The sequence below is a fragment of the Dryobates pubescens genome, chromosome 10 (assembly GCF_014839835.1).
Source record: "Dryobates pubescens isolate bDryPub1 chromosome 10, bDryPub1.pri, whole genome shotgun sequence".
Taxonomy (NCBI): Eukaryota; Metazoa; Chordata; class Aves; order Piciformes; family Picidae; genus Dryobates; species Dryobates pubescens.
Window position 1 is genome coordinate 6951948 of NC_071621.1, and position 12439 is coordinate 6964386.

General features: G+C 43.1%; 1 protein-coding gene across 2 annotated transcripts in view; it reads right to left on the minus strand.

The window, feature by feature from the left end:
• Positions 1–12439, minus strand: part of JADE3 (jade family PHD finger 3) — a 75704-nt gene that overhangs the window by 32289 nt on the left and 30976 nt on the right. For both annotated transcript variants that reach the window (XM_054164717.1, XM_054164716.1), the window contains exons 2-3: positions 4359–4418; positions 2395–2477 (exon numbers count right to left, since the gene is read on the minus strand). In XM_054164717.1, coding sequence (XP_054020692.1) covers positions 2395–2477; positions 4359–4407 — 132 coding nt within the window. In that variant the 5' untranslated portion in view covers positions 4408–4418. The remainder of the gene's footprint in view (positions 1–2394; positions 2478–4358; positions 4419–12439) is intronic.

The following is a 12439-nucleotide window of genomic DNA, read 5'->3' on the forward strand; positions in this document are numbered from 1 at the left end:
CTGGAGGTGGGGAGATTCAGGCTGGAGGTAAGGAGAAAGTTCTTCCCCATGAGAGTGGTGAAGCCCTGGAATGGGCTGTCCAGGGAGGTGGTTGGGGCGCCGTCCTTGGAGGTGTTTAAGAGCAGGCTGGATGAGGCTCTGGCCAGCCTGATCCAGTGTGAGGTGTCCCTGCCCATGGCAGGGGGGTTGGAACTAGATGATCCTTGTGGTCCCTTCCAACCCTGACTGACACTATGATATTCTAAGTTTTGGGAGATTTTTTTGGTTTGTTTTGTTTTTCTAGGAGGGGTATCTTAATATGACAATAAGATGCCAGTATTACTGGAAAGATAATGTTATGAAATATGCTTCTTAAATTCCAAGTGTATATTCCAGATTTTGTTCTTCAAAGTTTCATATTTTCAAGCATTAAAGGGTTCAAGATTTTGTCTTGAAACAGGTATAAAGCAGCAAAGATCATCTCAAGAGGAGGAACTGCAAACACAGCTCATTTTTCCTAGAAGTTACATAAGCAGAGCACTTGTGCACTACAAGACATGGACTTCATCTTCATAATTGTTGTTTATAATGTATGTGCACACAAAGATAGTGTAGAGCAAAGACAAAGAAAAGAGTAATAGGACAATCCCTAAGTGGAAGAAGTACAAGAAAATTGTATGGCTGGGAGAAAGTAGGGACTGGTAAGAAACTAGCACTGAGGTGTACTTGAAACAGCAACAAGTCTGGCAGCATGTGTGTTCCCATTTGCTCAGTTTGGCTGGTAATAGCTACATCCTTGGCAAACATGAGCAACAATTACAGGACTTCAGTAGACACAAGCTATTTCAAGTTGAAAATTCTTATAGAACCATAATCCTCAGATCAACATATTAAATGTAAAATGTATAGTAGACTGTTCTTAACCTTTGTGGCTGTAAATATAACACTATGTAGCTATTTCTGCCCAACTTTGCTTTTACTGAAATACTCATGCAAGATTCTGTTTTAGAAATGAATCTGTGAATTTTCATCACAGGTTAATTGAAGAAAACTAAGCTTCCACAGGAAGAACATGTTCTGTAACATTTACCTTGTTCTTATCAAGCCAAACTTACTTACTTAGCAGTATTTAGAAAAGAAGCATGAAATACATTTGCTGAATAGCTTTTGCTGTATGAGCACAATCTATAGCTGATGCAATTTCTCACAGTAGCATTCAAGCAATTAAAACATTGCTGGTATAGTATACAAAATTACTTCTGGAACATAAGTCTCAGTTTCACATTCTCAAGAAGCAAAACAAGTTTTCTCTTTTTTTCAGTAACAACAGGCATCAACAGACATAGTAGCATGCTGAAGGCCTCCTTCAGAGGGACTGTGATAGTAAGGGTAATTAGCCAGAAGAAACATTTCTCCCATTTGCAGTTATTATCTGACTTCAGCCCTTAAGAAAGCAAGCATCAAATGCCCCATCAAGTCTCTTCTTAAACACCTTCAGTGATGGTGACTCCACCACCTCCCTGGACAGCACATTCCAATTGCCAATCACTCTTTCTATGAAGAACATCTTCCTAACATCCAGCCTAAACCTCCCCTGGTGCAGCTTGAGACTGTGTCCTCTTGTTCTGGTGCTGGTTGCCTGGGAGAAGAGACCAACCCCCACCTGGCTGCAACCTCCCTTCACGTAGTTGCAGATGGCAATAAGGTCTCCCTTGAGCCTCCTCTTCTCCAGGATAAGCAATCCCAGCTCCCTCAGCCTCTCCTCATAGGGCTCACGCTCCAAACCCCTCCCCAGCTTTGTTGCCCTTCTCTGGACACGTTCCAGCAAGTCAACATCTTTCCTGAACTGAGGGGCCCAGTACCAGACACAGTACTCAAAGGTGTGGCCTAACCAGTTCTGTGTACAGGGGCAGAATGACCTCCCAGTAGAAGTCCTAGCAGCTGGGAATGGCAGGGTAAAAAAGATTTATTGACAGCAAAAAGCCAAGAATAAGAAAGTGGCAGAGGATAAATAAGCTCTTTTCATACATATCCTACCCACTTAAGTCCGCCCTTGTTTTATCCTAAAGCAGAGAAAAAGTATCCTTCCCGTACACATGCCTGTGAATCACTCATTCCTGTGATATGCTCTCATATCATACAACTACTCCAGCACTTTCCATTTCAAAATGAGACTAAATTTCAGGGTAAAAAAAGAACTACATGTTACCATGTGCAAATGCCATAAATGATTTTGGGACATCAAACACTGGAGCTCCTGTAATACACAGTGGAGAAAAGAGTTTCATGGAGACCTTGACAGGTGACAAAAGGACTCACTGGCACTAGTTCAAAGATCACAATTTCAAGACTTAGAAATATGAAAACTGCATAACAAAAAGCTACCAGCAATCAATCTTTAACCCTGATTCTTACCTCAGCAGGCTTCTTTTGTTCATTTGCTGGTGTTTTTGACTTGCTCCTGTATTTAGAACAAGAAGAAAAGGAAGTGGAGGGACCTGTTAAATAAAAAAAAACAAAAACAAAACAGGAACCATTATAGCTCACTTAATTAACTTCCTTTTCCATTGAAACACAAGGCATTCCAACCTCTTCAATGATCATAACTTTCTGACAAGACGTGGGCAAAAAACTCCTAGGTGGTCTGTAGGCTTGATTAAAGCTCTCCCTGCTTCACCCATTCTTTGTAAAACCACAGCACATGGAGTTGATGGGGACATTCGGTTCTGCCCAACAGAAGCATGTGTAAACAGAAACAATCAGGCAGACCACTCTTCATCTTTTCCTTTCCATAAAAATGCAGAAGGAGCACAAAATCACGGACAGAGTTTGACAAGTGTTAAACTCCCCCCTTCCCCCCCCCCCCCCCCAAAACCCTAAACCAAACAAATAAACAAAAAACCCAAACACAAACAACAAAACACCACCACAACAGCCCATCAAACAAAAAGCTAATGATAATAAAGGGTGCTGCTGATGAGATGCAAAACATCACAGTCTAACAGCTAGACGCTTCTGGGCAAAAGGTTATTTAAGTTCAGGCCTTGCCATACAGGGTTTTGTGTTTCTCAGACAAAATGGGAAGATGTAACCTCAGGCAGATGTGTGCCAAAGAGTATTTAAAATACAACTTTGCTAAATTGTCTAACTGACCAAAGTGGAATAGATCTAGAATAGAATAGACTAGGCTAGATCTAGAATAGACTAGACTAGACCTAGAATAGAATAGACTAGACTAGACCTAGAACAGAATAGACTAGACTAGATCTAGAATTGAATAGAATAGATCTAGACTAGATCAGACTAGACTAGATCTAGAATAGAATAGACTAGAATAGAACAGACTAGGTTGGAAGAGACCTTCAAGATCATTGTGTCCAACCTATCATCCAACACCACCTAATCAACTAAACCATGCAACCAAGCACCCTATCAAGTCTCCTCCTGAACACCTCCAGTGATGGTGACTCCACCACCTCCCCAGGCAGCCCATTCCAGTGGCCAATCACTCTCTCTGTGTAGAACTTCTTCGTAACATCCGGCCTAAACCTCCCATGGTGCAGCTTGAGACTGTGTCCTCTTGTTCTGGTGCTGGTTGCCTGGGAGAAGAGACCAACCTCCACCTGTCTACAACCTCCCTTAACGTAGTTGTAGAGAGCAATAAGGTCACCCCTGAGTCTCCTCCAGGCTAAGCAATCCCAGCTCCCTCAGCCTCTCCTCATAAGGCTTGTGTTCCAAACCCCTCACCAACTTTGTTGCCCTTCTCTGGACACATTCCAGCAAGTCAATATCTTCCTAAACTGAGAGGCCCAGACCTGGACACAGTACTCAAGGTGTGGCCTAACCAGTGCAGCGTACAGGGGGAGAATCACCTCCCGGCTCCTGCTGGCCACCTAAGACAATCTAACAATCGATATATTGGTTATTACTTCAACTTGATGTATAGGGGCTCAAGAAGCTTGCCATGCTCTGCAATTTTAAGTTGAGGCTCTGAACAACAAGAAACAACAGAACTCATTTTTAAAATAACAATTACAAAACAGGACCCCAACAGTAAAATTTCTCTTCAATTACACATTTCTCACATACACACACCCCCACCCCCCACCCCCATTTCTGAAAGGCAGAGACACACAAGTTTATTTTCAAATTATAAGCAGACTCAAAACTCCCTCCACATTTACAGGGTCACAGGGTTCTTTGCTTCATTTTCCTCCCATAACAGGATTCAGAACACCAAAGACCAGAGAATGCAAGAAAGAAATCAAACAAGAAACATTTCTTTTTAATTATAAGAGGTGAAACAGTTTGCCCTCAAGCCACAGAAGGAAACCACAAGGGGGTGATAGACCAAAAGAAAACTGGTAAGTGTTACTTACTCTCATTGTCTGAACTGTCACTGGTGCTTAGATGCCTGTGGCGTTTCATCCTGACGCATCCTAAAGAGAAAAAAAAAGAAGTTTACAGCAACCATTCTACCAGAAAAAGCACTGGCTGCTGGCTGCTGCCAAGAGCTTCACACCAAAGGCAAAGCTCCTCTGAAGAGCTTTCAGGCACAGAAGTAATCCCAGTTCAGATACTACATTGTATTTCTGCAAGCAACTATTGGAGCACAGTATTATTTGTGAAGCTGAGCACCCGCAAACCCAGCATGCCTCTGCTGGGCAGAGCTCGCTTTAAATTTTGCAGAAAGGAGTGCAACCTGCCAGCTGATTCCCAGCAGGGTGTGAGCGGCACTCTGCTCTCAGAGGAGATTCAATGTCCCATCTGTTCAGCTAGAGGAAGGAGTTGCCATGGTGGCAATCACTAGCTGAGAGACGGGTGGAGGCCAGGAAATAAGGTGGATGAGCAACAAGGCAAGGATTTAGAAATGCAACTCACCTTCACGAAATTTAAAACAAACAAACCCCAAACCTCAGCTTTTTACAACGGCAAGACACCCCAAAGGCATCCATGCAACCCAAAAGGTCGAATTTAAATAGGTATAACATCACAAAATGGTGACTGATGCTCTTTAATTTCAATAATCTTATCATCATCGTTCACAAGAAATGAGATTTTCACAAGTTTGAGAAGTGATCAAGGCTATTTCTAAGAAATACTCCCATGGTGCTGCACCAGTTCTGCTACAAAAGGGTACTGAGCTTCTTGAAGCTGATTTTTGAACATGAAACACCTACAGAAAATGGGGAAGAAGAAAATTCTGCACAACTACTTCAAATAAAGACCGAAATAGTGGTCATCTATATATGCTAAACAAGTGGCAACAGAAATCCATACACAGTATCACAGTATAACTAACTGAGGTTGGAAGAGACCCCAAGGATCATCAAGTCCAACCTGTCCCAACAGACCTCATGACTAGACCATGGCACCAAGTGCCACGTCCAATCTCCCCTTGAACACCTCCAGGGACGGTGACTCCACCACCTCCCTGGGCAGCACATTCCAATGACGAATGACTCGCTCAGTGAAGAACTTTCTCCTCACTTCGACTCTAAACCTCCCCTGGCACAGCTTGAGACTGTGTCCCCTTGTTCTGGTGCTGGTTGCCTGGGAGAAGAGACCAACCCCTTCCTGCCCACAACCACCCTTCAGGTAGTTGTAGAGGGCGATGAGGTCACCCCTGATCCTTCTCTTCTCCAGGCTAAACAATCCCAGCTCCCTCAGCCTCTCCTCATAGGGCTTGTGCTCAAGGCCTCTCCCCAGCCTTGTTGCCCTTCTCTGGACACGTTCAAGTGTTTCAATGTCCTTCTTAAACTGAGGGGCCCAGAACTGGACACAGTACTCAAGGTGTGGCCTAACCAATGCAGAGTACAGGGACACAATGACCTCCCTGCTCCTGCTGGCCACACTATTCCTAATACAGGCCAGGATGCCATTGGCCCTCTTGGCCACCTGGGCACACTGCTGGCTCATGTTTAGGCGGCTGTCAATCAGCACCCCCAGGTCCCTCTCTGTTTGGCAGCTCTCCAGCCACTCTGACCCCAGCCTGTAGCTCTGCATGGGGTTGCCGTGGCCAAAGTGCAGCACCCGGCACTTGGACTTGTTAAATGCCATCCCATTGGACTCTGCCCATCTGTCCAGTCGGTCGAGGTCCCTCTGCAGAGCCTTTCTACCCTCTAACTGACTAACATCTGTTCCCAACTTGGTGTCATCTGCAAACTTGCTGATGACTGACTCAACCCCCTCATCCATATCATCAATGAAGATGTTAAAGAGGATGGGGCCCAGCACTGATCCCTGTCCAACCTGTCTCAGCAGACCTCGCGACTAGACCATGGCACCAAGTGCCACGTCCAATCTCCTCTTGACAGGGCTTACAAGCCCTGACATTCTCTAATATTCAATGTTACATCTGTTACTTAAGAATCAATAAAAGCTTACAACTACTAGTAGTAAATGAAAATCACCCCTCTCACTTTAATGGATTGAATGAGCTTATCGTTAGAGAAAAGTAGTAAAAAATTATTCTGCAAGAACAAACAAAACTTTGGGGTTTGTTATGGGCTTTGCTTTTGGCTTGTTTGTTGGTTTGGTTGGTTTTTTTAGCAGAGGATAAGACACAAGTAGGTGACAGCTGAACCTGAAATGCCTGCAGTATCAGAACTGCCAGCCTGAGCACCCCTGAAATGCAGACAGCTTCATTTCCTAAACAAAACCCACATGGTGCTAAAAGAACAGCAACACAACTAAACACCCCATCAGATAAACCATCCACATCAGGTATTGTACAATAGGTCTTGAGCTTATCCAAACACCATGGGATAAACAAGATTTCTAGACAAGAGCAGCCTGTCCAAAGGCTTTAAAGAGCCTTTGCATTGAATTCTTTCTAGCAGAATTGTTTCATTTAATGGAAATCTTCAGCAGCCTTTATATTTAAGAAACAGAGTTTATTGAATTTAAATGCAGTGACCACTCAAAGTTCAAAACGACCTTCTGGCCTATCTGCTATACAAAAAAAGACATTGTTCAAACTCCTCAAAGTAGAAAAAGGAAGCAATGTGTGCATTTTCCAAGCAAATAGATACAGAACTTCTGAGTCAGGTATTTAACTTGGGGAGAATAGTGGTCAACAAGATGGGATGTCAAAAGGTATCACTTATATGATTGTCAAGCTATAAACTCTCATTAAATAGATAATTTCACATTAATTCACCTTATTACAGCTCGAGCAACCTTGGGGAGGCAAGGCAGACATGCTGTATGTAAAGATCAGTGTCAAACAGAGTATCTATATCAACAAGAAAATTATTGAAACACCACAGAAGTTCACCTCCAGCTAGCAATGTTAAGTTTCCTGGGCAGGCACCAGTCAGATGAATAAAATTCCACAAGTCTCATGAGCAAAAGCTGTTTGACAAGTAGAAGACACTTGGGCCAGAAGGTCATGGTTTTGTACATGTTTTGGGGGGTATGGGACTTGAAGTTAATTGTTGGGTAGTGAGGAAACTAGAGAAAGGAGGAACTGGAACTAGAAGACTACTTTTATCTTGACAACTTTTGTAAGTTTAAAAACAGGGACTTTAATCAAGAGCAAGTAAAATGGAGAGCCTGTACTCCAGCAGCCAAACACAGCCCTCCAGAGCATACAACCTTCCCTAAAAAGGAGCAGGTACTGTCCATGGCAACACCTTCTCTGCAGGCACTCTTCAGTTCCAAATAGTCTTGGCTTACAGACCATCAGGCATATTACAAGACCTTGGGAGAGGATGAAAAGACACATCTAAATGTGCCAAGCAGTATGGAGGGCTTGCTGCTTGCTTCAATTTTATGTTCAGATGAATATTTGAGTAGTTGTTAAAAGGTGCTGAAAGCTTATGGCAGCCAATTCTCATCTCTTATAGTCTATATAAACATGCAGCAATAAAACCTTTTCACTCCCTACTAAAAACATCTATCTGCAGAGCATAACATGAACATTCAATTAAAATGGGGTCAAACACAAGGTTGAGAGAGACGACTGCAGAACGGAACACCCAGGAAGCCTGGACTTCTGCCTGGGCAACTGGGAAAGCAGAGAGGAAACGGTTACTTCAAAAACAGCTCATGCAAAAATGGCAAGTGTAACAAAACCTTCAGAATAGAAAGCACACCTCTGCCAACAACTCCATATGAAAAATAGAAAGAAGTTTTATTTGAGAACTGGATTTGTAGCAGTGCAGGCAAGACATTTCTCTGCCTCAGGAGACAGAAACATTAAAGGCAGTCACTCAAGGCAGAAGTCCCCATCACTGGATTCCCATCCGATTTTTTGCTGTAATGTTAACTACAACAATGAGTAAGAGCCCACAGAGCTACAACAAATCACAGATGTGGTGCATTCACTAAGATAAGTTAAACTGACCAGCATGCTGCAAATTCACCGTATGCCCCAACACAAGGCAGGAGTAACAGCTTCAGCATCATTTAACAGGACCACCTCTGCAGGGAGCTCCGGTTCTGCTTCTGAGACTCCTTTGCTGTACTCTTGCGTACATTGGGACTGCCATACAACTCACTTCCATCCAAAAGTGTAAGGGGCCATCAAAAAGGCTCACTAACAAGGCTCACTAACTCTTTAGCCATTACAGAGGGATCTCAAAGTAGCACCCACTTTGTGTTTGTAAAGTTCCCATCTTGCTGCTTCACCTTTGCAGAATGCAGAAGAATCAGCAGCCACTCAGGACAGAAAAGCCAGACCCCACCACATGGAAACCGGTGTAAACCTTTCCCTACTTCAGCCCAATTCTCCCCAAAGTGGTCCATCATTCTTCAGTTTTATCCCTCAGCTTCAGACAATACTATTAGCTGTGTGATATGATTCAGAGCGAGGCCGCAAACAACCCTGCGCCGCAATTCCTGCTTCTTCCCTCACATTTCTATTTTATCACTTGCAAAGCGTGGTGAATAAGTGAAAGAAAAAAAAACCCAAACAAATAAACAACAACAAAACCCACAAATTACCAAACTAGGCAGACACATATGCCTGAGAACATAAAATGTAGAAATAAAAAGCAATTCATGCATAGCAAAAAACCAACAACTCAAACCAACAGCATCAAAAATCCCATAGAAATAGGTACAATTTCTACATATCCTAGCTTTACTCTTTTTCTAACTTCACCCCTGAAAACTATGGTGACAATAAAGCCTAGAATAAAGGAGTACAACTTTTTTTTTCCCCAATATGTGCATGAAGACCTTGCCTCAAGAGTACCTGTTATGACAAATGGCATGCAGCAATATCACAAGAAAATGGAGTTAACAGTATTCTTTTTACACACAAAAGGAAAACTTCAGTAAATTTTGTAAGAGTTAAGAAACATTTTATTCCATGTAATAGTTTAAAAAAAAAATAAATAAATTAGGTAACAGCCTCAAGAAAAGTATCAGTATCACTAAGGTTGGAAGAGACCTCAAAGATCATCGAGTCCAACCTGTCACCACAGACCTCATGACTAGAGTAGTGTGTCCAGCTGGTCTAGGGAGGTGGTTCTCACCCTCTACTCTGCCCTGGTGAGGCCACACCTGGAACGATGTGTCCAGTTTTGGGCTCCCCAGTTCAAGAGAAACAGGGATCTGCTGGAGAGAGTCCAACGGAGAGCCACGAGGATGATTTGGGAACTTAACCATCTTCCCTGTGAAGAGAGACTGAGAGACCTAGGGCTGTTTAGTCTTGAGAAGAGAAGACTGAGAGGCAATCTCATCCATGTCTATAAATATCTGAGAGGTGGGTGTCAAGTAGAGGGCGTCAGTCCCTTTTCGGTGGTGTAGAGTAATAAGACAAGGAACAATGGATGCAGGCTTGACTGTAGAAGATTACACCTCAACGTGAGGAGAAAATTCTTTACATGGAGGGTGATGGAGCACTGGAACAGGCTGCCCAGGAAGGTTGTGGAGTCTCTGTCTCTGGAGACTTTCAAATCCCACTTGGACATATTCCCATATCAATATGTCCTCCTTTGGCAGGAGGGTTGAACTTGATCTCTGGAGGTCCCTTCCAAGCTCTAACATTCTGTGATTCAGTGAAATAGATGGTACTTTAAAAAAATAATTTTTTATATATATATAAATAAAAAGCCCAAACATGAGCTGTCACTAATATCGTAAGATCCTGACAGAAATATTGGACAGCAGACAGCTAATCAGCCTCCTCTCACTTTTGTTCTCTTCACCCGAGCATTTTGCAAACGTGTGAGTTGACCTTGTTGTTTGGATTTTGAGAACTTAATTTCAACATTTAAACCATCTAGCTGTTCCAATGCACAAGCTAAGAAAAACAAGGCATGCAAAGCAACATCCTGAAATGTTGTTGCAAAGGGGTAAGTGCCTCCAGCTCCCCTAAAAGCTCAGAGAAAATCCTTATTTCACAGTCACCGAATAATGACTCTCACTACCTGAAAAACTAAGTAGAAGTATGTGCGAGACTAAATCTTGTCTCTCTTGATGTGACTCAACAAAGATAAAATCACCTTTGCTGCTTGCCCAGACAACAGCTGATGTGTACTGGGCAGTTGCTGCTGGCTAACGACTCTCTGGAAGGTGCACATATAAAGATTGCTCACCAGACTGCAGCTGCCCTGGAAACAATGGGCAGAGGCCACTGCTATGGATACTCTCTGGAATACAAGCCCTATGAGGAGAGACTGAGGGAGCTGGGGTTGCTTAGCCTGGAGAGGAGGAGACTCAGGGGTGACCTTATTGCTCTCTACAACTACCTGAAGGGGGGTTGTAGACAGGCAGAGGTTGGTCTCTTCTCCCAGGCAACCAGTACCAGAACAAGAGGACACAGTCTCAGGCTGCACCAGAGGAGGTTTAGGCTGGAGGTTAGGAGGAAGTTTTACACAGAGAGAGTGATTGCCCATTGGAATGGGCTGCCCGAGGAGGTGGTGGGGTCACCGTCGCTGGGGGTGTTCAGGGCGAGGCTTGACAGGATGCTTGGCTGCATGGTTTAGTTGATTGGGTAGTGTTGGATGATAGGTTGGACACGATGATCTTGAAGGTCTCTTCCAACCTGGTTTATTCTAATTCTAATTCTAAAAACTGTATAAAAGATCTCAGCAACTACTGGCACAGGAGAAGGAAAACATGAGAGAAGGAAAAGACCAGGGCAATGCTGCTCTGAAAAAAACAGAGAGAATACCAGGAGAGAAAAAAATGACAGAGACATCACCATGTAGCCTGGAAAAAGCAGAAGAAGAGGAACCCTCTCTCCATGTCCTAAGTTCCACCTGCTACAACTCATGGAGCTGAAGAGACTCCTCAGAGAGTCTCAGAGTCTCTTGTTGGCACAGCCAACAAGGACAACATCTCCTCCATGCTAAAGCTGCAGCAGCCTTCCAAAGCTGCAGCAGCCTTCCTCCACAGACCCAAACTGTCTTGGGGGGTGAAGGGTGTGGTAATATAATCCTTTCCTCTTCTCTCTCTCACTCTCTATTCTCTCTCTCTCCCCCCTTCTGATCCATCCACTTTATTCTGTTAATAAATAGCCTCACTTGATATTTTGGCCTCGTTTGTGCTTCTAATTTCATAACACAGGAATACTCAAAAGAACTGAGTCTCTTTCCCGCTCTGGACTAAGACAGAGTACTTTGGCTGTGGATTCAAAGTGTGATCAAGCCCTGTGGTTGAGGCACAGGTTACCTGAAAATGATCATTAAAAATAAGAACATAACTTTTCTTGATATAAAGCTTCAATTTTCCCCCCATTTTTTTAAATCCACAGAAGAACTGCTCAATCACCTGCGAGACAATATACACAAAGGCCAAAACCACTCACCTTCAGGGATCCTTTTTAATGGAAATTAAAATACAGTGAAGACATTAAGAAATCACCATGTTGCAAACAAACAGATACTCAGCTCTCCAGGAAATTACTGCACTAGAACATTTTCTAGTGTAATTTTAAATAACTATTTACCAGAGCAGTTCTAAACTTGAATCATATTCCACACCTGTCACATTTCTGACTTGTCAAAACTGTGGCTGCATCCATATCCCTAATTTGCTCACAACAGTTTAAGACAAGACTTTGAACTTAAAAAGAAATCAGTCTCAATCCCTACTGTCACCTAAACAGATCAAAATGCTCTGAACCCTCCAGCTATTCAACCAAAAATAACCCCAGAAAACATACTCTCCTCAGCCATGGGCAGCAATACCACCTTGCCAGAATTCCCCAGGCTTCTGCCCATATTGGGAATTTTGCCCTGACAGCAAAAGCAAAACTGGATCCAGTATATCACAGCACTTTCACAGAAAGCCAAGAAACAGCCACCCTGCACTCACCTGGCTGAAATTAAACAGCACATGCAAGAATCCAACTAAAAGGATATTGCTAAAATTCTGGAGGAGATATTTTGTAACTAATGATTTTTAAATCATGTTTGCTCTTTTTTTCCTTATTCACAAATACCTGCACTGATGAAGTGAAAAAGAAACAGACACTTGCCTCTACCAATAGTCTCTCGCCTCC